Genomic DNA, 27,067 nt, shown 5'->3' on the forward strand with positions numbered 1-27,067 from the left:
GTCCAGCTAATTTTTTTGTATTTTTAGTAGAGACAGGGTTTCACCATGTTGGCCAGGATGGTCTCGATCTCTTGACCTTGTGATCCGCCTGCCTCGGCCTCCCAAAGTGCTGGGATTACAGGTGTGAGCCACCGTGTCCGGCCTCATAATTCTTTTTTAAGCTCTCCAGTAGCAGTAAAAGCATGTCTTTGGAAAAATACTGCCTTTGAAAATTATCAATAAATGACTAAATCAAAAAATTAGGGCGATATAGAACACTGTTAATTTTATTTTATGGGTAGGGTCTCACTCTGTTGTCCAGGCTGCAGTGCAGTGACATGATCATAGCTCAGTGCAGCCTCAAACTCCTGGGCTTAAATGATCCTCCCATCTCAGCTTCCTGGGTAGCTGGGACTCCAGGTGTGTGCCACTGCACCCAGCTACGGAAACACTGTTTCATTACTGTACTAGCTTCTAGCTTTACAAAGCTCAGATATTTTGGTAATATACCAAAATATGCCAAAGTCATCTATAGTGGTAGACTTTAAACTTTTAAAACTGTTTATGTCATTAGCAAGAAACTGTTACACATAAAGGCTTAATGTACATATGTTTATTTAAAAATTATGCACGTGTTCCTGTGTCACTAAATTAAGCTTATTAAAATACATACAATAGATACATTTCAAAAGACGAGATGAAGATTCTAAGTAGAAGTCCTACTTTTCATTCTTGTAGCTCACAAGATGGCCCTGCATAATCCTGAAGTTTACTCACCCTACCCTGGAGACTTGGAAGGTGCCAGGTAGTTTTAAAGCAAAGCAATGTACATACCGATGTTTTTATTATTGGTTGCATTTAATTAACCTTCCCTTGCAGAGGGATGTTAGGGGCATTATAAAATCCCACAGTAACAGGACGGGCGGAGGCTCACGCCTATAATTTCAGTACTTTGGGAGGCTGAGGCAGGTGCATCACTTGAGATCAGGCTGGCCAATATGGTGAAACTCCATCTCTACCAAACAAACAAACAAAAACACAAAAAATTAGCTGGCCGTGGTGGCACATGCCTGTAGTACCAGCTACTTGGGAGGCTGAGGTAGGAGTATCTCTTGAACCTGAAAGGCAGAGGTTGCAGTGAGCTAAGATAGCACCACTGCACTCCAGCCTGGGTGACAAAGTAAGATACTGTCTTAGCAAAACAAACAAACAAAACAAAACAAAACAAAGCACAGCACAGGATGAAGCCCTTCTCACAAGGACTCCGTCAGTGTCTGCTCGGCATCTTCAATGACAGGGAAAAGGTGGGGTCAGGGTCTCAGAAACAGCTCGTTCAGGTACTGAACAGCTATTCTCCTGATGCACATGGCAATTCCCTCTCTCTGAAGGCAGGAACAGATACTACATCTGTCTTACCAATCACTGTATCCCCCAAATTAATGAATAAGTATTGAATGATTTCTTAGAAAAAAACTTCCTCACACCAATTGAAAATCTGGCTTTGTAACAGAGTAACAGCAAACCCTTATATTGCACTTAGTATGCACCAAGCCTCCTTATAAGCACTTGTCGTGTATCAGTTTGTTGAATCCTCCTAACGACCTCGTAAGGTGCTCCCATATCCCATCTCAGAGCTGAGGGAAGTGGGACAGAGAGTGGCTAAGAGTCACCCAAGGATGCTGGGGCAGTGTGGCTCTGACGCCACAGCACTGCCTCTCCTCAGGGCATTGGACTCCCTCTACCTTCCCAGTCCTCATCATCTGGTACACACCCTATGTCTAACTCTCCCTCAGGTGACTGTCTTGCAGGTACAGGAGGGCAGGTACTGGAGCCTTCACAATCATTGCTTTTCCAGCCCCAACACCCTACTGCCTCTACCTGGTTCAACAGATGATGGGAGATTCATACCTTCTGACACCCAGGCCTCATCTTTCTTTGGGTTTAAGCTTGTCCCTAAAAGGTCAAGAGTCCAAACATGGGCTCAGACAGCCCTGAGTTTGAGTTCCAGCTCTGTAAAATCACTGTTTGACTGTGGGCAGGTAACTGCTGCTTACAAAGCTTCCTCAGAACGTTTCCTCTTCTGAAAAGCAGGTTGGTACAATGCCTTCCTCCTATGAGTGCTCACTGTCCGACCGTGCAGATGCCTTTCCTCAGAGGAGCTGGGTACAGCACACCACTCTCAGGGGAAACGTATTTGCATTAATCTAGATGGTGAAGCCAGACTTTATGGGAACAAACCGTGCCGGCTTGGGAAATAGCTTTTTCCTATTTCCATTGGAATGATTTGGTTCTTTAACGTAATTGTATATGGTGACAATGACTCAATTCTTTGTCTCTTGCTGTACAGTTCCTCCTTTCTCACAGGAAAAAATCCTCATAAAAACAATTTATAATACATCAAAATATTGACAGGAATGTTAAGCTGTAACGTCTGAAGTTATCTGTGGGCATGATTTATTATAGAAGTTCCACTGTGATAACTTGGCAATTAGGAAATATTGATAAATGCAAACACATTATTGATGTCGATTAAAAAAGCACAAGATTGATGAGCCTCCCCAAGTGCTTTGACACAAGCAGTTAGAGAGTAATGCCCATCAATACACATCTAACCACTGTAACTGTGCAGAGAAATTAGGCTGCCAGGAAACAAAGGATGCCTCCACATTCAAGTGAGATTACTGAAAAAGATGAGCATCTAGTCAACAGGAACAGATAACAGAACCTCAAGCCAAGTATTCTGAAAAAACATACGTGCTTACTGGTGATTCATGATAAGGTAGGCAAGGAAAGTCTTCAAGAGCATTCAAGACTTTGACACACTGAGTTGGTTAAGGCGAAAAGGGGCAAGTGCCTGAGTTGTCTGTGCCTGATTATATAAGTGTAGAGCATATGCCAAGCCAGATCCTCAAGAAAAAGGTTAATATCTTAGAATAGATTTTAATATTCACAGGCATCTTCTATTTGGGAGACCCTGAGCCAAAGTCTGGAATTTATTTTAAATAGATAATCTAATCAAGGTCCGGTTTCCCATGTGTAAGGAAGAGGGAGGATTTGAGTTTGGGTTACTGAGAAATGGAGGAATTAGGAAGGTGAATTAGCTCAAGAGAAAGGGAGGGCAACTAATTCAGTTTTGGATATCACAGGTTTGAAGTACTCATAAAACACCCAAGTACAAATACCTACATATCACAAAAGCCTGCATTTTGCATGAAAAGAGAAGACTAAAGGTGAAGTTTCAAAGAGGAGGTATGATAAACAGCATCGGGTTTGTCAAAAATAATCATACTAACAAAAGTCTGGCTGGCTTAATACTAAGAAGGTCTGTGTTCTTGATGTAAAAAAAAATTAACCTACACCTACTGTGTGAAAGGACTCTATGAGGTACCATGAAAGGCAAGGCACATTCCCATTGTCCATTTGGAGGTCATTCTCTTTCATCAGGGCCCAGGGCCACATGGAGCAGTGAGAGACAGGATTCTTACCCAGAACTGCAGATGTTCTGAATTAGCCCCTGGCTGTCCAAGTCTCATTGCCCAGTGATACCCATCTCTTACAAACACTGTAAAGTCAGGAAAGGGCTAAACTGGTTCTCAATCCACAGAGAATGGAGTTTAGACACAGAGAAGGACTGGCCTAAGGTTCCCACTTAACCTTCCTTAAAGGGTAACTAGATCAAAGTTCACCTTCTAATCTAAATCTGGTTATTTTTATGTCTAAAATGTATACTTTACACCAACCATACCCACTAGGATGGCTATAATCAAATTGACAGAAACGAACAAGCATTTACAAGAATGTGGCAAAATTAGAACTATTATACCCTGATGGTGGTAATAATGCACAATGGTGCAGCCATTTTGGAACAAGGCTTGGTAATTTCTCAAAGTTAAAACAGAGTTACCGTATGACCCAGCCATTCCACTCCGAAGTATATATCCAAGAGGAATGAAAACATATGGTCACACAAAAACTGGCATATGAATGTTCATAACAACTTCATTCATAAGAGCAAAAAAGTGGGATGACCCAAATGTTCATCTACAGATGAATGGATAAATGAAATATAGTATATCCATATAATGAAGATCATTTGGCATTAAAAAGGAAGTACTCCCTTATGCTACAACATGGATGAACCTGGCAAACATTATGCTAAGTAAAAGAAGCCAGTCATGAACATAAATTTCATCCACAGAGATAGAAAGTAGACTGATGATTGGCTAGGGGCAGGGAAGACTGGGTTGGGGGGAAAAGGGGAGTCACTGCTATAGGTATGAAGTTTCTTTCTGGGGTGAGAAAATGTTCTAAAATTGATTGCGGTGATGGTTGCGCAACTTTGAATATACTAAAAACCACTGACTTGTATACTTTAAGTGGGTGAATTTTGTGGTATGTGAATCATATCTCAATAAAGCTGTTATTTAAAAAAATATTATGGCAAGCTAATGCATACATGCTTTTGTGAAATCTACACAGTATTGTAGGGAAGAACAGTCACTACCAGAATGAAACTGTCACAGAGATTTTCATCAATAGGCTGGACCTTGAATGGCCCTGAAATTGAGAAAAATCAGACTAGGGAATTGCCAGGCAATTGCCTTAGAAAAGTTTGGTGCTCTGGTCTGGCCAACCCATCCCAATTTAAGCTGTGCCATCCAGTTCCTTTGGACGCTAGGACATTTGGCATCTGTCACTGGGGCAGCATTTGTTAGTATGTATTAGCATTTGTCACTAGGGCAGCTCCCAATTGCCCTGTTTTGCTTCTACAGGTCTCCTTGCAGTTCCCAAGGTGCTATCAGAGTTGATACGGAGAACAAGTTGTGCAGCTGAGGGCTGCACATAGTTTCAAAACAGACTGGTCTAGAGTATATTCATAAAAACAATCTTGAAGGGCTGAACAAATTTTACAAGCATCTTTCTTGGTTTACATCAATCTTCTCTTCTTCCCACAAATTTCCCCTGAAAGGAGAGAGGGTGTGTGACTTTCTTAGTAACTGTACATGTACTTGGAATCTTGCTTGGGAAAATGCTTACTATAAATATATAGGACACTGTGGGTATTCCTATTGCCAGGGTTTACATGATAAGCCTGTATCCAGAAGTGCAGGATCATGAGCCACAATTGGTATGGGTAGCAAACCTTCAGATGCATGACAAAAATGCCTCTAAAAGAGCGTTAAATAACATCTCCCTCAGATGAGGACTCCATTCTTCAGGACATGTCTCAAGTATTCTTTTGACACTAAGCCGTGTTCTTCTACTTGGTTGTTAAGGATAGTGTCTTGTGATATCAGCCTGAACCCCAAAGAGGCTCAGGAGTATGCACTCTATTCTGCTGGGTGGAAGCACATGAAATTTGCAGTTGCAGTAAGGATTTTCATTGTTTAATTTAAAATAAAACTTTTAAAGAGTCTGAAACTCGGTAAAAGTGCAACAGAATAAAAATAATCACCAGAAGAGAGATTGAATTTAGAGAGATCCAGAAATCAGAGAAAGTCATCACAGAGACCAAAGACAGCTTGCCCAGAGACTGGCCTTCTGCAGAACATGCACTCGGCAGGGCTCACAGGCGGAGTGGACCAGGCCGAGGCCCCTCTCTAGTTCATTGTAAGCCACTGGTCTCAACTGTGGCTGCACACTGTCATCGCTCCAGGGATACTGATGCCTGAGTCCTACACTCAGAGATTCAAATCCAATTGGTCTGGAGTAGCCTGGTCATTGAGATTTGTATAAGCACTGTAGGTGGTTCTGATACACAGTCAGGGCTGACAATCACTGGCATAAGATAAAAGTCCTATCTTTGAAGACACCCTTAGAGGCCAGATAGCCTTTCGTTCACCCAGTAACACCATGTAAAAGAGAAAGTTGAACTAAATTCCAAGTGTACCGTAATGTATAGAAACAAAATATTTTAAAATTAAGATTGATTTTTCATTTCTTTTCTTGGTGGGAGTGAATCATGGTTGTTTTGAGATTGGTTATGGATTTTCTTTCCAAATATTACAAAGTGCTTAGATAATGGAAAACTCCAGTTGTGTAGGGTTTAAAGTATCTGAGGAGAGCAATTTAGAGTGCAACATGGGTATTTGATGTGGAATGCATCCATCTTCGTTTAGTTTCCTTTTGCTATCAAGGACGGGAACAAGTGATCAGGCAAACCTTGGCACTGCTTGCCAGTCCTGGGAGTGCCCAGGCAGACTCACATGCTCTTCCCAGTCTAGCCAAGTACTTCAGATCCCTGACAGTGGCCTGGAAATATACCGACACCTCAAATCATCATCAGCTGGCAAGGGGTAAGAGGGTTGACAAGCTCATGCCACAAACTGTCTTACTTTTCTTTGAGTGAATCGAGCTGACTAAATCCTCTTTTCAGCCTTCCGTGCCCAGCTCTGTGGCTGGCCTGCTGGCTCACCTCCTTAGCTAATCTGTTTATTGCTCCAGAGAAAACAATCTATCTTTCCAAACCTGTTGGCAGTGACCCTCTCACAGATCTGAGGGCTGGGGGCAGCTGCACCTCATTTCTCTCTGTGGGCTTCTGAAGATCCAGGGCACCGAGACAGGGTAGTCAGGAACCACGGGGCTGTGGCTGCCTTCCCCAGAGATGCACTCTTTGACTTTGAGCAAGTCATTGGCTCTCAGTTGAAAGGGGTTAGCCCAGGCTACAAAAGTGTATCTACGTGAAATTTTAATAAAATTCATTCTATTAATATGCAATTAAAGGATCCTACTGGGAGGCCGCAAGATATGGTGATGGAGACTTCAGCTCTCATTTCTTAACTTCTCTGAGGCTCAGTTTCCTCATCTGTAAAATAAGGAGGCCCTGCAGGGTCATCTTCTTTCATGAAATGATCCATGCCTGTAGCACCTGGTATGTAATACATAAATGAAAAGTTAACTGCTTCAGCCTCCATAATCAAATGAAGTGAATAACCATAATCAAAACTTGTTTTCACAGGTGCAATTACATTTTGTTGGTAAATCTAAGTTTTTATAATGAATTTGTGTAAACAAAATGTCCTGACAAGAACATTACTGTATGTGATCTTCCTGTATTTTCAGCATGTCTGAAGTCACATAAATGGAATTCTCCCACAGGTCAAAGTGAGTAAATTACATTGTGTGAAGAGTCTTATGTCTAGAATATCTGTATTCCAGGTATATATATTCCTCTGTGTTCTCTGGAATACAGAGACACGAGCTGAGAGGCCAGTGGGGCCTGGGTCATGGTGCAGTGTGTGGTTCCCGAACTTGCCTTTAGTGCTCCAACTCCCCTGGGCAGCCTGACTTCCCACCTTCCAACATCCTTACATACAAACAGGAGGAATATGAACTTTCTTTGCCATTCCAAGAGGCTGCAAAAGGATGTGGGCACTGGAAGGACCATGTGGCCTAACTCAGCAAAGGGCCTTTTGTTCAGGTGTTTGGGTAAGAATTACTTGTTCCAACAGGCCTTTCCAAAGTGGTTTTTGGCCACCCCACCCACCTTATTTCTCCCTAGTTCCCCCAAGAAAAGATGAATAGCCTGCCATAAGTTTTTATCTATGCCAGGGCTGCCAATTGCCTCCAAAGACAGAGGTGTTATAATTAGTTACAGCTCTAATTACTGTTCCATGCTATGGCTAAAATGTTGTTAGCTTAGACTTTTGCTTTTTTCATAAGGCTTATTCCATAAATATAGTGAATGACATGGAGCTACTATGAAGGAATTCAAGTATGTGGAATCTAGTCCTTTATAACTACAGCGTATAATTCATTTGGCAGCATTTTCTAAGCATCATCAGTGTGTAGGGCACTGTGGTAAGTGTGGGGCAGAGAGGACAGTCCTAGTCCTCAAGGAGAGAAGCACATACAACACTAATAAACCAAAAAGTCACATAAGCAACTCTGAGTACCTGTCCACCTCTACATAAGCATGTGTTTGAACATGCACACATGAAGTCTGTCCTCCACCTGTCATTAGAAAACAGGTTCCTCAAATACAGACCATCAGCTACCCATGCCCTCTGCACTTTGGGACTTGTTCCAGGGGACATTCCATGATGCTCAGTAATACAGGCTGAGATGGGTATTACAGAAATAAAGGGAAATTTTCACTGAAGCTCTGATTAGGCGTATCTTATTGATCAGGCGCCGTTCTATATACATGGATATGGAGGAAAGACAAGTGTGAAATCAGGCTTTCCTGTCTGTATACAGTAGTCTGCGATCTGGGACACCTGCTTGCTAGGCCTCCTAATGGCTCCAGGTCCTGCCTCCCCATCTTCTGAATTTGAGAACACCTTTATTCAAATTAAGGCGCTCCCATTTTTTACTTCCAAACACCAACTTGCCCTACATGAGATTCTCATTTTCCTGGAGCCTTTCTTTCACTTCATTGCCCACCAGTCTGCAATGTGATGGGAACGTTTAAAATATAGAAGATAACGTGGACTAAAATTTTCCCTCAACCCTCCAGATTCTATTTGGTGGATATACTTGTATCGGCATGCAATAAATATTTCATACTGAAACTATCACTTGGAATTTAGTCTTCACAGCTCCACCTAATGCACTAAAGAGCATCTGGGAAAGTCAGATGTGTATTACAACAAGAACGGCATGCAGAGAGCCTGCAGCTGGGCAGGGCCCCTCATGTCACATGTAAGCGGCTGGAGAGCAGAAACGCATGAAAGAGGAATGGACAGCTGCTCCCTTTCCGCACACTTATGGGGCTGAAGCCAAACTGGGAACGTCTCGGTCGGGATCTGTTTTAGCACCTGAGTTTTTAAAAGTAGTATGGAAAAAGCAGTTTGAACTATAGATGAAGCTGCAGCTGTCTCTTGCTTATTAAACACTTACCACGGGCCCAGTGCTGTGCTGTGTGGCTCACACTGTCATTCAGTCTCCTTCACACCCCTAGGAAGGGCAGACTATTACATCTATTTTACAGAAGAGAAAGAGTCCCACAGAAAGTCATTTGCCTAAACTCATAAAGCTTGGGAGTGACAGCCAGCATTTGAAACCACTCCTGCTGGATTTTCGGGCCTGTGCCTTCATGCCTCCAGGCATCAGGGAAAATAGAAAGTGTTCCACAGTGTTCTTTCATCCTGTTGGAACTTACCTCATGGATCACCTTTCCAACTGACTCTGGGGGTGAGCTAGGGGACAGGGGAATACTCTAGTTTCCTTGGCTTCCTTTCCAGAAAGGGATATAGCCGCTTCCTCAATTAAAGGAGGAGTTTTAGTTTGAGTGTTGGTTAGTTAAGGATAACAGGACTCATTGGTGTGAAAGAAAAGCAGAATCAAAGGACCCCAAACTCATGACGCCAAAGGGAAAGTGAAGCTTGGGAAGTTGAGTCACACAAAAACTGCCTTCCTTTTGCTATTGACTTCCCCTCCCCCTCTTCACATGTGAAATGCAGACTCACTGAGCACTAATCAGAGCCTCACAAGGATGGAACCACTTGCCTCACTGCCAACCCTCTCTCCTTTTTTCCCCTTTCTCTCTAGTATGCTCTTTCCCCTTTAAATATGGAAGTTCCCAAAACCCTCTTTGGAAAAAGCACAGATGACAGATCCTCACGTGACTTGTGTTGCTTTTTCCCGGGTGCGCCCTCAACCTTGGCCAAATAAACCTCTATCGATTGAGATCTGCCTCAGTCACTTTTTGGTTTACACTGGTCAGAAGCTTTGCTGTTTTCAGAGCATGCTAGTGTGTATGATCTCACTTTGTCTATTTGCAAAGATACTCAGTGGTGCATAGGATAGGGGAAGACTCCTAGCCAGAAAGCAAGAGCGAGCCTGGGCTAGAACCATCCTTCTGAGTTTCAGTGGAACTCCCTGTGCTTTCCTACCAAGCCAGCTTGACTTTGTTAGGTATTCATGGAGTGCTTTCTACATCAATAAGACACTGGGGGTATCACAGTGAAATAGAAAACAACCCTGTCTCTCTGGAAGCTCACAGGGTAGGGACAGGGTGACTTACTAAAATGCCAATTTAAAACAATGTGATCATGCTACTAACCGGAGTCACAATAAAGTGCGTTGTTGGCCCAGAAGACAATGAGATTTCACCAGGAAGGGGCAGGAAGGTCACTGAGGGTCTTCCCTAGGGGAGGGGATGAATGCAGAACGGAGTGCACTGGTGTGCTGTGTGCCTCGTGCTGTGCTAGGTCCCAAGGACACGGAAAGCCCAGCCCTCTAGCATCCTGCAATCTGGCTGGAGAGAGACTCAGGGTTATGAAGCAACTGGAATACTGCAGAGGCTGGCCATAAAGTACGATTGTCATGGGACAGGCTGAACAAGGTACAGAAACAGACAGGAGCAAGCCATTTTCTGAGTGGTTCCCTGAATTGCCTGACAGAGAAAAAAGTATGGTCAATGTCTTGTAGAAAAAACAGGCTGAGTTTCAAAAATTATTTCCAGAAAGAAAAATACTTTAATATTATGAAAAACATGAACAGCTCTACAGACAGTGCTGAGCTTTAAATAACAGCTGAGACTTACTTAAAAAAAAAGAAAACAAAACTAAGTTTGGCTCTGCTAAAATAGAAGCTGGTTCAAAGTAAGAGGAAAATTTATTTTTGCTATTTTTGCCAGCCCCTCCCTTCTCCACCTCACTCCTTCTTAGAAGCTCTGATGAGTTCCAGGGAGGGAAACCTCATTCGTAAATGAGGTATCTACAACCTACCACCTGTTAGGAAAGGGGCAGATTCTGTTTTCCAGGTCACAGTCCCACAGAAGTCACCATGATCCATGCAATATTCATGCCATTCCTAAGTGTCAAAAGCTTTCACGAAGTGCAGCTCCAGGCTTTTCTCAAACAGGCCCTGCTGCTGGGCTGACTGTGAAGAACCAGCATTACATAACTCAGCATTACGTCATCCGGTTACTCCCCCATGTGCAAGAAAACACACTGGTTGGGAGACTTGGGCAGTCAGGCTTTCCTTTTACAGTCAGTTTAGTCAATGGAGAGGGTCAGTGACATGCCTCACCCTTGGTCAAAATCCAGCATTCACCGGAGTGTTTCTGGGACTTAGCAACTATTAGCATTTATTTTCAGAACCAGAAAATGTCAGGCATGAAAGGGACCTTAGAGATCCACTGAGCAACCCTCTCTTTACCCACAGGAGGAAGCTGGCCTACGAGGGCTGGCTGCTAGCTAGTAGGGGGTGGGGGCAGAACCTAGGTCTCCTAGTTTGCTGGGCCAGCATTCAGGGAGTATTTATTGGGCTCCCATGGCATGGCTATCTCTGTGTGTAATTCCAAAATACACTTATCAGTGAAATGGAATAGCCTAATGAAAGAAAACCCAAGGATCTCAACAAGGCAGTTAAATTTAGGTTGTAACAACAGAGTCAATTCATGAAGAAATTCTTGTGCTATAAGGGATCTTGGAAACCAATATGCTTAACTCCTTAGTTTTTACAGGTGAGGCCTAGAGGGGTGAGGACTTCTTGGTGATGCACTTGTGACAGACTTTTAAGGGGAATCCTTATGATTTCTGGGTTAGTGCTATTTTTACTCCATTGAGGAGGCGGGAAGAGTGGGGAGAAGAGAAGTGCTTCTTGGGCTGGATGAAGTGGAAATGTTTGGGGAAAAGAAAGACATGTAAAATACTGATTTAATTTTGCACCAGCGTTATTTCATAAAACTAAGGTCATTCTGGTACCACATTTTAGAGAATTCTTAGAACCTTTTTAGTATTCATAACCGACCAATCCATGAAATCACAGCTTTAATTACCAGACAGGGGAAGATTTAAATTTCTGACACATCACTTGGCTCTGGTATTTCAAAAGCACACTGAGTATAAAACTAACACTAACTTAAGAATGGTATTCCCTTGCCTTTAGCAGAAACACTGAACGATGACACGACTTTAGAGGGAGTCAATAGCATTACCGAGGATAGAGAGCTACTGAATAAGCGTTATTAGCATTTAAATTTAGGTGTATCTTGCTCAAAACTTCTTCTCTTACTCACCACTCCTATTACAGTCTCAGGGAGGAAAAAGCCACACAGTTTTTTAGACTGATGGATGTATAATTAGAAGAGATCCTCCCAACGGCACTGATGAAACTAGCCTTCATACATACACAGGTGAAATCCATCCAGTCTAAAAAGAAAATTCAGCTGTAGCTATCAAGGGCTCAGGAAATGAGTGCATGCCCTCATATACACAGCAGGCAAGGGGTCATCACCTCCCTGCTGCCTCAGAGGGTGCAGTACCGAAATACAAATTAACACAAACAAAGGGGAGCCCCTTGGACAGTCCTTCCTAAAAGATGTGACACTGTTCCTTTGTCATCTTGGGAGAAGGTCTTCTGCATAAGCAGGGCTAGAGTCAACTTTGATTACTTGAAAGGACAAGACAAGCCGTGAGGCATCAAAAAGTTTCCACTTAAGGGTACTTCGGTGACAGCTTCTCAGGGAAAGCACAATTGGAGCTGCAGCCTTCAGATCTATGGGGAAATTCTAAGCAAATACTTCTTAAATAAGGTGGTTGAACTTTAACATTTTCAGAATGTAGTTTTTTTTTTTTTCTTTTGAAGGCAGAGAGAGAGTGTTTTCTGGTAAGTGATAAAGGAGCTTGGCCTCTTGGGATCAAGCTACTCATGAGCCTACAGAGGGTAAGCTGTTACCTTCTAATAAGTGCTCTAAATGAACAATTAGAAAAAGGAAACATGCATCTTGCCATCTTCTTTCATCTTCAATGTCTTGTCTGCCTTCTGTCAAGATAAGGCCACCCACAATCTGATCCCTCTTCTGAGAGCTGGCTACCAAGTGAGAGTGCATGTGAGCCCATCATTCTCCCAATTGTGTGTCCTTGGGAGATTTACTCCAGCATGCCAGGTTGGAATTTCCTGGCCTAAAAAAATGAGGATAAGAGTTTGTTTCTCTTAGGAGACACTGAGACTACGTACTCAAAATGTTGAGTACAGTGTGTGGTGCACAGTGTGTGTGCAAGGAAGCAGCACTGAAAGCACACATCACCACTGCTGTCACCACCACCACCATACAATTGACTCCTTACAGATGTGGTAAATTAGGCAAATAGGCAACTTGCCCAAGATCATGAGGTAAAATTCCATCTGAGCTGCGAAATTTCGCTTCTTCCCTGTGAAACCAATGTGCTTTCTGTGCCAGAGTTAATAATATCTGCTTCCGCTTTAGGTGCTTCAGCATCAAAACAGCTCTTCAAGGAATTCCACAGTGAATGATACGGGGACTAAATGGGAGGATGGATGTCATAATAAAAATTTCCAGATGAAACTCTTGCAAAAGTTTTCTATACACAACACCACTGCTGCCTTCTTTGGGAGCTCTCCTGCACATGGAAATACACTGAAGGACAACTGCTGTATGTGAAAGACGCACAGAGGAGACAGGCTTCTTTTAGAAAGGAAATGGAATCTTATTTTATGCACATCATCCTCAGAGGAATCAAGCAAAACTAACAGGCAATCTCCAACCAAATGAGAGGCATTCCTTCCACAGGAACACCAACTATGGGAATGCTGCTCTCCCAGACTTGCAGATTTACTAGAATTTCTAGAAAAAGCAGGAAGGGAGGAAATTAGTTTAAATTCCTATATGAAGATATCTTTTTATAGCTGCAGAGGAATTCTATATTGAAAAAATGAATGTCATATAGAGGCCAAAGTAGAAAACTAAACAACGCATGTCATTCCCTTGCTTTCTTAAACTTCGACAGGGGGCTGGAAAATTTTCCACTCATCTGGAAAAACTTCTTATATCCGAAAGATATAGGGTTCACTTAGGGGGCAGTTCTGGTCATTGTATATAAATTCATATTGCTTTCCTGAGGATTTTTATCGAAGTTCAAGCCAGAGTATTTAAGTCTTCTTTGCCTCTGATGGGTTTATCATTTTGTTTTATTATTTTTTTTGAGATGGAGTCTCACTTTGTCACCCAGGCTGGAGTACAGTGGCGTGATCTTGGCTCACTGTAACCTGTCTCCTAGGTTCAAATAATTCTCCTGCCTCAGTTGCCTGAGTAGCTGGGATTACAGGCACCCGCCACCACACCTGGCTAATTTTTTTTTCTATTTTTAGTAGAGATAGGGTTTCACCACATTGGCCAGGCTGGTCTGGAACTCCTGATCTCAAGTCATCTGCCCACCATAGCCTCCCAAAGTGCTGGGATTACAGGATTACAGTGCTGAGCCTATTGCTACATTTTTATTACACTCAGACTATTATTATCTTTTTAATTACACCCAGCCTATTATTACTTTTTAAATAAGTAGGCTGATCCTTTGATTTAATCGTAGTTGATCTATAAAGGCACAGGGGAAAGTGCTGCTGGGATATGCTTTCAAACTTTATCCCTCTTCTACTAAATGAGCAAACAGGAGGGATATTGAGAAGTGAGAAGAGTGGCCGGGCGTGGTGGCTCAAGCCTGTAATCCCAGCACTTTGGGAGGCCGAGGCGGGTGGATCATGAGGTCAAGAGATCGAGACCATCCTGGTCAACATGGTGAAACCCCGTCTCTACCAAAAATACAAAAAATTAGCTGGGCATGGTGGTGCGTGCCTGTAATCCCAGCTACTCAGGAGGCTGAGGCAGGAGAATTGCCTGAACCCAGGAGGCGGAGGTTGCGGTGAGCTGAGATCGCGCCATTGCACTCCAGCCTGGGTAACATGAGTGAAACTCCATCTCAAAAAAAAAAAAAAAAAAAAAAAAAAAAAAAAAAAAAAAAAAAAAAAAAAGAAGTGAGAAGAGTGCTATGTCCCTGAAGAGTCAAAACGAGAAAGAACTTCTAAAAGGTCCAAAGGACCTCATAATTCCGTGGCATGAAGTGGGTGCTCAATAAATATCTGGGAAAAGAAACCATGGGCAATGGAATTGTAAGCCATACAGTATGTGTTACTTACCCAGCAGAGGATGTTGAACATGGCTGAGAAGCCAACCAGAGAACAATGAGAAGTCAAACCAAGACACTAATATAAACATTAAGATGGGGCTTGGGAAAAGCATTTAAATCTTTCTCTTGTCTATCAGTTATTACATTATTGTTCTTCAACTATTATAATCATTTTCTTTGGAAGACAATGGTCGGATCAGAGATACATCCTACTACTGGTAACACATCTTCTACCACGAAGAAAGACGGCTAACAGCAGAGGTGCTAACAACATGAATGAAATAATTCCATTTTCTGGGTTTCCTTATAACAGAAAGGCTGGACCAAGAGAAGTCCTTGGCATCTCTAATGATATAAATAAATAGCTGGCATATAACTTTGCTCATCTGCAGCCTAAACTCTGTCGAGTTAAGTTCTTGGTGAAAAATGGCCAAGGAAATCTGGGCATAGAGTAATTCAGTCTAACACGTGTCAGTAGTTTCTGTAAATAGAGAAGAAGGGGACAGATATTTAAGTGAATGTTGAACCATGGGATTTTGGAACTAGCAGCAGCCTTAGAAATTACAGTATAATCCTTTGGTTTTACATATGAGAAAACAGAGGGCTCACAGATATAAATTCACTAGTTCAAGCTTCAAATGACTTAAGCTTCCTATCCCTAAATACCAGGGTCTGAAGCATTTAATTTTATTCTTCCCAATTAAAAAAAATATTAATGGCTGGCTATGATTCATTTTGAAGAAGAAGAGTTTTGTTTTTATTGTGGAAAAAACACAAACCATACAATTTATCATCTTACCCATTTTTAAGCATTTGGTTCAGCAGTGTTAAGTATATTTACATTGTGAAACATAACTAGAACTTTTTCATCTTCCCAACTTGAAACTCTGTACCAATTAAACAATTTGCCTTTTTCTCCTCCTTCAACCCGTTATTCATCATTCTACTTTCAGTTTCTATGAATTTGACTAGTTTAGATACCTCATATAAGTGAAATCATACAGTATCTTTTTGTGTATGGCTTATTTCATTTAGTGTTATGTCCTCAAGTTTCATCCATATTGTAACATGTAACAGGATTTTGTTCCTTTTTATGGCTGAATAATATTATATTGTATGTATATACCATATCTTGTTTATCCATTCATTGTTGATGGACATTTGGATTGCTTCTACCTTCTGGCTACTGTGAATAGCATATAATTATTTTCATGTATTTTAAATGCCACCTAATGATAGAGATTGACGTCCCTTTATTCCACTAAAACAGTAGCCACGTAAATTTTAGAAATTCTCCCAAACTATCAAATATTAATAGTACTTAAGTTAAATGCATACAAGTGGAGAGATACAGAGTGCACTATCTTTTTTCCCGTAAAGGCTCAAACATACCTACTTTTTCTCAGGCTGTTGTAAAAGGATGAGGACCATGGATAAGATATCACTTTCATTCAAGTTTTGACCACTATCTAGGGCACTGGAGCACATATTGCAGTGACTGACAATGAGAGAGGGCCTGGCCATGATTCACTAGCTTCTAATTTCACAACAGCACATTCAGACTGAACCATATAATAGCAAATAAAAGTAAAAACAAGTATGGTTTCAGACACTCAACTACCACTACCCCAACAGCAATAAATTCAGCAAATTACTTGGCTTAGTGATCTACAAAAGGAAAAATAAAGTGTAAGCTAAGAAACATAAAAATGCTTCATCACACACATATTAACAAAAATGCAGGCTACATGTAATATTAACCCCTTCCAATGATCTTTAATGGCTGTACATAGTATATGCTCTTAACCTCTTACAAATGCAGGTTCTTAAATCTGAGTGTAATACATCTACTATTTGAGTTGTTTAACTAAAAATGCACTAGCTTAAGAACAGCTGCTGTGGTAGAAAAGAGAGAGCCCTGAAGAGCTGATGGGAAGATGGGTACGATTCCAAAACCCTACCATTATCTAGAATTAAAACACATCCAGTTTATCTTCACACTGCACAATGACGTACTATAGTGACAATATACTTTTTCATCCACTTACTTCGGTTACAGATACACCTTGCTTTGCTGGATGCAGTCCTGACTTCTGTAGATGCATATCTTAGGAACGTCTTGTCTTTCGTAGGTTAACTAAACATTACTTGGATGCAAATTTAGTGCTAACCCCACTAGCCTACCTAAGGTAGTGGCTGGGAACCTCTCAATACAGAATAGCTCTTCCTCTCCTAGAGATCATGGATTCACCTGGTTAACCACACTATGCAAAACATTCCCTCTCCAAACCACCCCTCACCTTGTAAACAACTCCTGTTACCCAGCTTTGCTGTTATATGAGAACCTACAAGAACTGAAAGGTTGCTTTGCTCTAATTAATGCTGATTGCATCATATAGGTGTAAAAGTAACCAAACTTTGCAGTTATATTAGTTCAAATCAGGTTTCAAGGAAGAATTGATACACATTTAGAATTTTGCTGAATATTCCTGAAATCATTATCTTAATTCATGTGTTCAGGGGAATCTCATTAGAATCCAGAAATCCAGTTCTGGCAACTTCTCCAATGCTGCATTCCCATTCCTGTTTCACATTCCCAACACTCTTTTACTTTGTCCTCTGTAGACATGCGGCTATGAAGCTAGCTCTATAACAAAGATTACAACTCTATTTCAAAATGCTTAGAAAATACTTTCCCTTTGGCGAACACTAAATTTCTATGAACTATACAGGGAAGGAAGGCGCCCCAGTGATGCTGATGCTGCAGGTCTCTAGAAGATGCTCGAAGAGCAGGTGCTAACATACAGGAAATAGTGACAGAAAACAATATACACTACAGTTGTTTAAAAACCAAAGGGGTGCAGCAGCAAGCTGCAGAGCTACAATAAGCCAGGGAAGCTTACTGATAGTCATTCTAACTAATGCCTTACAAATAGGGTCCAGAAGGACTATCTTTATTTAGAATAGCAAAATGGAGCAAAGTACAAAGACAAAAGCAACATCTGCCGGACTTTTTTGATCATGTTTCTGATGTGAAACACCTAAGAATCCTTGTTAATTGTCTAGGGTAGAAATCCTTTGGTGCTTCTTTGCTGCCCAGACTGTTTGAGAGCTATTTGCCCAATCCTAGAAACCACCCAGGTTTCTTCATTCTTTCCTGCTCCAGCTTGTCTGGACATAAAAGGCCTCTCAAATCCTTCTGATCTCACCTGGGAGGCAGATAGGGAAGTTAGGTTGAGTGGGTGTAGCCCAGAACTTGCTTTCAGCAGAGAGGGAGAACCCAGAAGAGCTTTAAGGGTAAGCTGGGTTCACAGAATCATCTCACATGAAAATAATGGCAGTTTATCAAAAGGTAGAAGAATGTCTCTTAATTTTGGGATATGAGATGATGCATGAAGTTGGAAAGAGATTCGAGACTGACAGACTGGATGGTAATTTTCCGGTGAGACGTGGCCCAAGAATGTTAAGGAAAGAACAAGTGTATGTCTGGCTTCTATTGAGTGGGCCATAATCAAGAGAAAAAGCGCAAGAGAAAGCTGACTTGCTTATCGCGAAAGAAAAACAACCTGCCACTTCTTGAAATGTGAGTAATCCTTAGGAACGGTGTGAAGGCTAATAAGAAATGCTGATATATCTAGAATGCCTCAGGGTTGTCACAGTGAAGATTAAATATCTTGCACATTAAGGATATAAAGGAAGAATGAATGACATCTGAGGAGAGTTGAAGTGGTCCTTAAATATCATGGGAACAAAATGGGAGGATGTCTTAAGAGTATGTTTACCTTTCAGCTTCTACTGACTCAGGAGCCCATGTCCTTGAACTTCTGTGTTCACTCTAAGGAGCTAGAAGACCTGAGCTCATGTCTGGCCATGTGGCCTTAGACAAGGTTTTCAGCTTTCCTGCACCTCGGTTTCTCTATCCAGAAAAACAGATCATTTTGGTCCAGAGATTTCTTTTAAAAACTGCAAAACTTACCAGAGTTATGGGAGGTGGGGAGGAGGGTATCATAAGCAGACTCACGTGACTAAAGAAGCTGCCCGCTGAAGAATGAGTGGAAAGCAGGAAAGCAGGTTAGTGTTGTGGGTGGAGGATTTCAGTGTGAGCACTGCCTTTACGGTGTGCCTATCTGGCAGCTGGAAAAGTGGCTGTGTGCTTCCTCATTGGTGGAAAGGTGAAGCTGGGATCCCTGTGCACCTGGGTGGGTGGGGCTTGGGGTCCAAATCATCATGTGGGAGAGAGACTTGATTGAAGAGTATCATAACTCAATGAGGGTAAAATGTCATGATCTCTATCAGATTTCCATATTCCTTTCATGGTTCATTCCTTCAGGAGGTAGACTGCGGGTAGCCAACAAGACACCCTGATTTTGGTGGTGTAGACTCTGACTGAGGTGTGTGATCTCTGGGAACATACTTCAGGCATTTATCTGGTCAGTGAAAACTTATTAAGAGCCAGCTCTATGAGGGATATTCTAGATCCTGTGGATAGGAACAGCAAGCATTTGCATGACATTTACTGTATGCTAGCATTAATCCAGCAGCTTTGCATATGTTAATGTACTTGATCCTCACTACAACCAAAGAAGTAGGACTTACTTTCATCTGAGTTTGCATTAGGCACTGAGAGGTTAACTGTCTTGCTCAAGGTCACATAGCTAGCCAGCTGAGTCGGGACATAAACACAGGCAGGCTGGCTTCAGAATCCATGCTCGTCCCCACCCAGTGGAGATGATGAATGTGACAGGAGAGATCCCTGTCCTCACGGTCCCTGTTGTCTTGCAAAAGAGGGAGAAAATAGACAAGGCCACAGTAATGTCATAGTAGGTACTGCTAAGTGATGTCAGGAAAACTAAGGCAGGGCAGGGGAGAGTGTCTGTTTTAGATAGTGTGGTCCCAGGACGGCCCCTATGGGAAGGTGAAGTCTGAGCACAGGCCTGGGTGGAAGGGGAAGGGACCTACAGGAACGTTTGGAGGGACTCCTCCAGGCACAGTGTGCACAGACACTGAGATGGGAGCAAGAAGTTCATGGAAATGGTGAGAGTGAGGGAGAGGAGAGCAATGGAGGGCCTCTTGGGACTTCAGATCGGCTTCAAGTTTTATGTTTGGGTGCCATTCATCAAAGCCTGGAACGGGTTGAACAGGGCAGCAGCTCCATCTTTCTTTTGAAAAAGATCACTGTGGTGGTGGTGTGTGGAAAACAGGCCATGTGTGGGGTGGAGTGGGGCTAGGGGCACCTGGAGGACAGGTTAGAAGGCTACCACAGGAGCCAGTACAGAGGATGGTGTGCAGGAATACAGACTCTCCACCATGCTGTAGGCTGTTAGTCCAAGGCAACTAACGCCAGCTTGCAGTCAGATGGCTTGGGGGGCCACTATGCCTTATACCTTAACTATGGTAAAGGCTGCATGTGGATTCAGGAAGAGTCTTGACATGAAAGGCAAGTGAGCAGAAACTTCCCAGCTGCTGATGTCTAACTGTTCCTCTGAAAGGATGCCAACGCTTTCATCCTTGAAGTGGTGACAGCATGCTGTTCTGCAAGGTCACTGTGGAAGCCCTGGCCCCACAGTGTGTTTCCTCCATCAGGAAGGTGCAGTGGCCAGGCTGCCCTGGGGAGGGCGCCCTTGCCCTGTACATGCCATGCTCCAAGAGTGTCCTGGGGGTAGACTCACTGGGAAGTCAGAGGGCTGGTTTAGTCTTTTTGTTTTTATTTTTTATTTTGAAAGGGTAGTTTGAGCATTTTAAACCAAGAAGTGACACAGACAATTAGATAGAGTGGAAGAAATGATGGCACAGATTATTTACAGTCCCCCTTTTCTAAGCAGTTTGTACTCTGTAAAATTTTACGCTAAAGATAAAACTTGTTTTGCCAACCTCTACTCAGAGAAAGTGCCAAAGAACAAAATCTTTCTGAGTTTATGCAAAATAAGAACTCGGGCTGCTGCTGCTTCTATGCTCCACTGCTAAAAGATCTCATAAAATTCCACTACTGGTGACTGGAAATGTCATTGTTCTTGAGTTTTCAAAATGTTGACTCACATAAATGCCACTCTCAAAGTACATGCAAATGTGCAGATCAGTTTCTTTTCTGAGTACCCTACTATCCTCATGGCTTTAGTTAGAGATCATTTCTGAGGCCTGAGTGTGGCAGTTATTCTATTACTAGATAGCTGTAGAACTCAAGGATGGTTATGAGAATCCGAAATGCTATTCTAGAAAGAACTGTTACATTATGTAGGCAATGTAACAGGATCTTTAATCTTGACATAAACTGCCAATTATAGTTTCAAATATTGCTTCTCTTTTGAATTCTGTTTATAGGCAAACATGAAGAAGGGTCAGGGAAAGATTATTGTCTGATTTAATGTCAGCCAAGTTGCCGTCTCCCGATGATGCTAAAGAAGCCGTTTCCAAAAAGTACAGCATAACTTACAAAAATGGTAAAGGGTTTCCCCCTCCACACTTTGTAAACACATTTCCTGCAAGTAAAAGAAACACGAATAAAAGCAGAAATGGAGTTTATTGCGTGATTGCTAAGTCAAAGACAAACAGTGAAAAGGGTGTTTTTTAGAGAGCGAGGAAACCCATCAGTGGAAGGTGACTTTAACCTCTGATGTTCTAATCACTCTTGTGGATGTATCAGACCATCCAGGAGACCCTGCCCCAGCACATGCTCCACCCACCTCATGAGAATGAGAAAAGCAAGCACAAGTCAAGGTAATCCCTGGCACTTCCACAAAATGAAAACTAAAACACCCTCCAGGGTCCTTTATTGCGGTCAGCACCCAATCAGCTGTACTTTACACCATCTGCACCTGCAGATGCACCTCCCTCGTGGCAACGTAATTCAGGTTCACCACCCACGATGGTGTCTTCAAGAAAAAGGCAACATTCTGTTTATCCCAAATTATGATGAAAAATACTAGGAAAAAGAGAATGTATTTATACTATGAAATATATCCAAGCGTATATGTGCAATACATCTTACAAAAACTTAGCTTTCAAAAAAAGTAATGCAGAAGTTTCTCATACTTAAAGCATCAGCTTTCCATAAGGATATACTCCCTGGAAATTCTGGAAAGCTGATATTTTAAGCTCAACTTGAATTTGGAAACATGAGAGTTCACCTTTCCATGTCTGTATTAGTACAAGGAACAGTTTCATGATCCTACTCTGTAAATCACCAACACCGAAAGCGCTGCTGTCTAATTAAGGGGGATATGTCAAAGTTTAAAGCTCTTAATGAAAAACAGTACATCACTGAACCATCTTACCTGTCGACGAATTATTCCAAGGTCTCTCTTGGCTTTATTCACCAGGGTTTGAATTTCTACAGGATCCTTTACATTTTTATTTTCTCTGAAGCCATCTCTTATCCTCCTGACAGCATACGTTCTAAATGAATTCAGAGGAAAAAAAAAAAAAGGTGTCAGTATGTCTGAGGCTATGCTTTTAAATGAATTTAAAAGCTTATTCTTACAGAATTAACTGTCTAATCTTCCCCTATGGATAATCCACTTTGATCTTTGCTCGCGGGGCAGGCCAATCCATTAACACTCTGGGATGACTAAGCAAACAGATTTAGGAAAATAAATCTACTCTCAACAAGTCACATGCAAATGGCAAACTGCTACTGAAATATTCCTTAGATTACTGGTTCTTTAGCTTCATGCGCATCTGGCTTGACTCCTTTAACATGGATAATTGAACCTTCAATGTACAGAGGCAAATCAAGAATTCAGAGGTTAGCTGCAATGAAAGACCCTGTCGCAAAAAAAAAAAAAAAAAAAAAAAAAAAAAAAAAAAAAAAAAAAAAAAAAAAAAAAAAAAAAAAAAAAGAAAATAATTCGGAGGTAAAACGATGACCACATTTGCATGTACCCAGATAGTGACCTATGCTTTCCAATTCCTGTTCCATCTTCTGACTCTCACTTCCCTTTCTGTGGTCCACGTTAGGATCCCACCACAGCTGAAACTGTGAAATTAGGCCAACAAGCTTTTTCCCCCACCATCTTGAAAGTGCACACGCCTACCGCCCACCCCCAACCAGACAGACCACCTGCAGTATAGGACAGCAGTTCCAGAGCAAGCTTTGCAGATCAGACAGGTTTGGGTTTATGACCTTGCTCCAGCTCCTACTGCCTGTGTGAACTTGGGCAAGCTTCTTAACATAAGGCCATGTCTCCTCATCTTTCAAAAAGGCATAATACTGCTAAGCGCCGCTGGGAGGATTAGGCTTTATAATGTGTGTCTGGAATTTGACCCAAAGCCTGTTATATGGAAAGACTCAATAAATGAAAGCTATTCTTAACACTTGTTATGGCTTAATGCAATTAGTATTCCTCCTCCTCATGCCATAGCCTTACCTTCATCCTGCACGCTTACAGTCACACCATAATGTGTTTACAGAAGGTAGAGTGGTCTGGATAATTAGCCACAACAGACAACTCAGCAGTCCTTAGATATACTCCCACACTCAGATGGCTATGGCCTAACTCTGTGTCTACCCCAATTACTCCAGATTGAAAGGCACAACACTAAGGAGAAGCAGGCTGAGCCACACACGTGAGACACCATTTTCTCTATTTTTTTTTCCTTTTTAGAGATGGGGTGTCCCTCCATTGCCCAGGCTGAAAAACAGTGGCATGATCATAGCTCACTGCAATCTCAACCTCCTGGCTCAAGTGTTCCTCCCGTCTCAGCCTCCACAGTGGCTAGGGTTACAGGCACCCACCACCATGCCTGGCTAATAAAAAGAAATTTTTGGAGGGGATGGGGACTTGCTGTGTTGCCCAGGCTGGTCTTAAATTCCTGGGCTCAAGCTATCCTCCTGCCTCAGCCTCTCAAGTAGCTAGGATTACAAGCACAATCCTCAGTGCCTGGCTCTCTAGTCTTCTTAGTGATCACAAACTGCTCTGCTTTTAATTTTGAACACCAGTTAAAGAATCCATGTGATGCTCAGCAATAGAAGAATGGAAATACCGGCAAAGAAATGAGAGGAGGGGAATATCAATTTCCTTGGGAGTAGCGGGCAGGGGGTATTGGGAGATTGTATAACTTATTGGGAAACCCTATTTTAGAAAGGACAAATTTTGTTTTAGATAAACTTTTCTAAAGTAAAAAGGCATTTTACATTAAAAAATTCAAATGTCAGGTCTATTTGCATTTAAAAAGCAAGAGTAAAACTAAATCTTATAATATTAGGAATCATAAAGGAGAAAGGAAGAGTTTAGAAAGCGGTACTTTCAGAATGTAAGACATTGCTGAGACTTTGATCTTAACTCTCTGTGAACCAGCTGGAGTTACTTCAGAGGAGCTGCTGAGTGCTCAGTATCAATCTTAGAGGGCTATAGTGATTAGGCCTGGAATCCATATACTAGCAGCTGCTAGATAACTGGGGCTCATTCACTTCTAAAGGGATATGGGAGGATTTTACAAATAGAATACATCAGATACAGACTCTCTTCAGGTGCTGCTGCTAATCTAACAAGATTTTAAATAGCAGCTAGGTAAATTAACAGCAACTTCCGGCACACTTTCTTGCACAGCCTAAAGGCTATTTATATAACACAGTATCACTGTTCTTCTTGACACCCACACATTCCTCCAAAGCAATTTCTTTTTTGGCAGTGAGGGCAGCAAAGAGAGGACAAAATAATTTAATTCCAATATTTGTTCCATATGCAACATTGGTTTGTAACATGAATTTACCTCCGGGAATCATTTATTAATTTTTCATTTGGGATGTGCATAGGCTTTTTGGAAAAACCAAACGGGCAATAACAGTCATCACTAAACTCATTTTTCTAAAAGCTAGTAACTAGCTAAGAACAGCTAGAAAACAAGGAGTACTGCTTGGAATGTATAGACCTAAGGTCTTCCAAAGTTTAAGGAAACAAGAAAATAGCTTAAAACACTCAACAGTTTCTATCAACTGAGTTCAAGGTCCAGCGTCAGAACATTCTGCTATGTATTCCTGTTTGTCTTCCCAGCTCTCCAAAGTCCTTACCTAAAGAAAAGATGCTCTGGATCTTGGAATTTAATGTGTCTAAAGCAATCAAGAGTTGCAGTTCAAATTTCTGATGCACTTTTGAGATGAATGCTTTCCTGCTCTCTCTGCCCCACTTAAAGCACCAAGTGTTATTCTTTGCCCTAAGGGAAAATATTTCACTGTCTCAGCATCACAAAACTACCACTGCATGAACATTTTATTTCTTATTTGTAAGAATTCTTATTTCAAATGATCACAGTTCTGTGATCGTCATCACAAATCTGGGTGAATCTTCAAATCTGGTTGGAGAGGGTTAACCACCAATTATTTCAATACTGGCCCTGCCCTGGTTTTTACCATTTGCTTTATTTTTTTTTTAATTTTTTAAACTTTTTTGCACATTCTGGCTATCAGCCTCTTAACCATATCACTGAGCAAGAACATTTCAAAGAAAAATTTGCGGATGCTGCAGTAAAAATGGCAGCCAGCTGCTATATAATGCCTTGCGTTAGAATGATCCTAATGAGTCTGATGCTGTCTGAAATAAGGCATGAAAAACTTAACACAGAGAGGGCAACAGAATCAAATGCAAGGAAGCAGCCTGCATCCACAGAAACAGCGAGGCGATGATGCTCTCACACACACTGCTCTCTCCACCCTCCTGAAGGCTGGCAGTTTCTTGGTGCTTCTTTGTGCAGGAGATTCCCATTTGGCTTTCCTCCTCCACCTCAGCCTTTGTTCTTCACTCTGTCATCAGATCTCAAGTGCTCACAGGTTCTTTTTAACATTCCAAGGATTATACTCCTTTCTGAGATTCCTCTGCTCCAATTTCCCAGCTGCACAGCAACACAGCAGGCTGTAACGAAAGCTCTTTAGTACTTGAGGTTCTGGTTTAGTCTATCCGCTCCCAGAAACACCAAATGCAGCCATAATCACAGCCTCGGAGCGCTTACAGGCTCAGATCAGCTTTAGCATCCAACGTGTGATACGGAAACCAGCTAATGTAATGCCTTTCATTTCTGTCATCTTCACCAGCATCTCAAGTGCTGGTTTCTCTGTCTACCCATCCTATAAACACGTCTGTGCCTTTTCTTGCTCTTCTCCAACCTTAACTCAAGTATCCTAAGAACATTAAAAGCTCAATACTTTCTACTGGCCTCTGTGGGGCAAACTCTCATTTACTTCCAATGACTTGGAAGGACACATCCTCCACCTACTTACCTTAACTGAAATGTGCAAGAGAAAGCTGCTAAATTCTAGCATGTCCCCATATTCCACAGGGTCCAGAGGAGTGTGCTGGTGTATTCTGGGAGCCTGGGGCTGCTTCGAGATTTCTGATTCACCCTTATGCATCTTTGAGGCCATGCCATCTGACAATGCTGTGTTGCATGCCTTCATGACACTGTTATTTGTTAATTTCTGGAGGTCAAGTTTTCACATTCAAGTCTTAATGTCTAAAGAGGAGTCAGTGTAATATACAGACCACCAGTTTTAGGTTTATTATTTTAGAGACAGGGTTTCACTGTCACTCAGGCTGAAGTGCAATGGTGCTATTATAACTCTGTGTAGCCTCAAACTCCCGGGCTTAAGAGATCCTTCCACCTCGCCTTCCCCAAGTAGCTAGGAATACAGGGGCATGCCACCATGCCATGCTAATTTTTATTTTGTAGAAACAGGGTGTCACTATGCTGCCCAGACTGGTCTCAAACTCCTGACTTCCAGTGCTCCTCTTGCCTTGGCTTCTCAAAAGTGCTGGGATTATAGGTGTGAGCCACTGTGTCTGGCCTAGCCACTCCTTCCTAGGCTCCCTTGTGGGCTCATCTCATTCTGCATTCTCTAGGGCACGTATGTGAACCCCTTTTCTTATTCATAAGATCTCTGCCAGTAATTGCATCTGTCAAAGGTTTGAACTACCATATAGGTGCCACTGGCTACCAATATTTCTCTAGTCTAGACCTTCCTTCTAAGGTCCAAATCCACATACTCAATTGCCTTTTGGACTTGTCAACTAAAATACAGATGCTTCCAGTGAACACATTCAAAACTAGACTGCCCATGAGGACCAATATTTCCTTCCTCAGGTAGGAGAATCTTCATGCAGCCAACTGCCCAAGTCAAATACTTCAAGACTCATCCTAAATTCTTTCCTTTCCCAGAACTTTCTGTATGCAATCAATCACAAATCCTCCAATTTCAACTTTCCACATCCCTTCTGAATCACCTTCTA

General features: G+C 42.0%; 1 protein-coding gene across 3 annotated transcripts in view; it reads right to left on the bottom strand.

Moving 5' to 3' along the window:
* Nucleotides 1–27,067, bottom strand: part of LYRM4 (LYR motif containing 4) — a 153,193-nt gene that overhangs the window by 87,814 nt on the left and 38,312 nt on the right. For 2 of the 3 annotated variants that reach the window (XR_001820630.2, XM_017514648.2), the window contains exon 2: nucleotides 22,124–22,244. Coding sequence is in view for 2 of the 3 variants with exons in the window: in XM_017514648.2 (XP_017370137.1) it covers nucleotides 22,124–22,244 (121 nt within the window). In the remaining variant the exon portion in view is untranslated. Of the gene's footprint in view, nucleotides 1–14,478; nucleotides 14,639–22,115; nucleotides 22,245–27,067 lie in introns of those variants that run through there. The other variant, XM_017514646.2, reaches the window with a different exon arrangement.

Source organism: Cebus imitator, unplaced genomic scaffold (assembly GCF_001604975.1).
Source record: "Cebus imitator isolate Cc_AM_T3 unplaced genomic scaffold, Cebus_imitator-1.0 Scaffold531, whole genome shotgun sequence".
NCBI classification, from domain to species: domain Eukaryota; kingdom Metazoa; phylum Chordata; class Mammalia; order Primates; family Cebidae; genus Cebus; species Cebus imitator.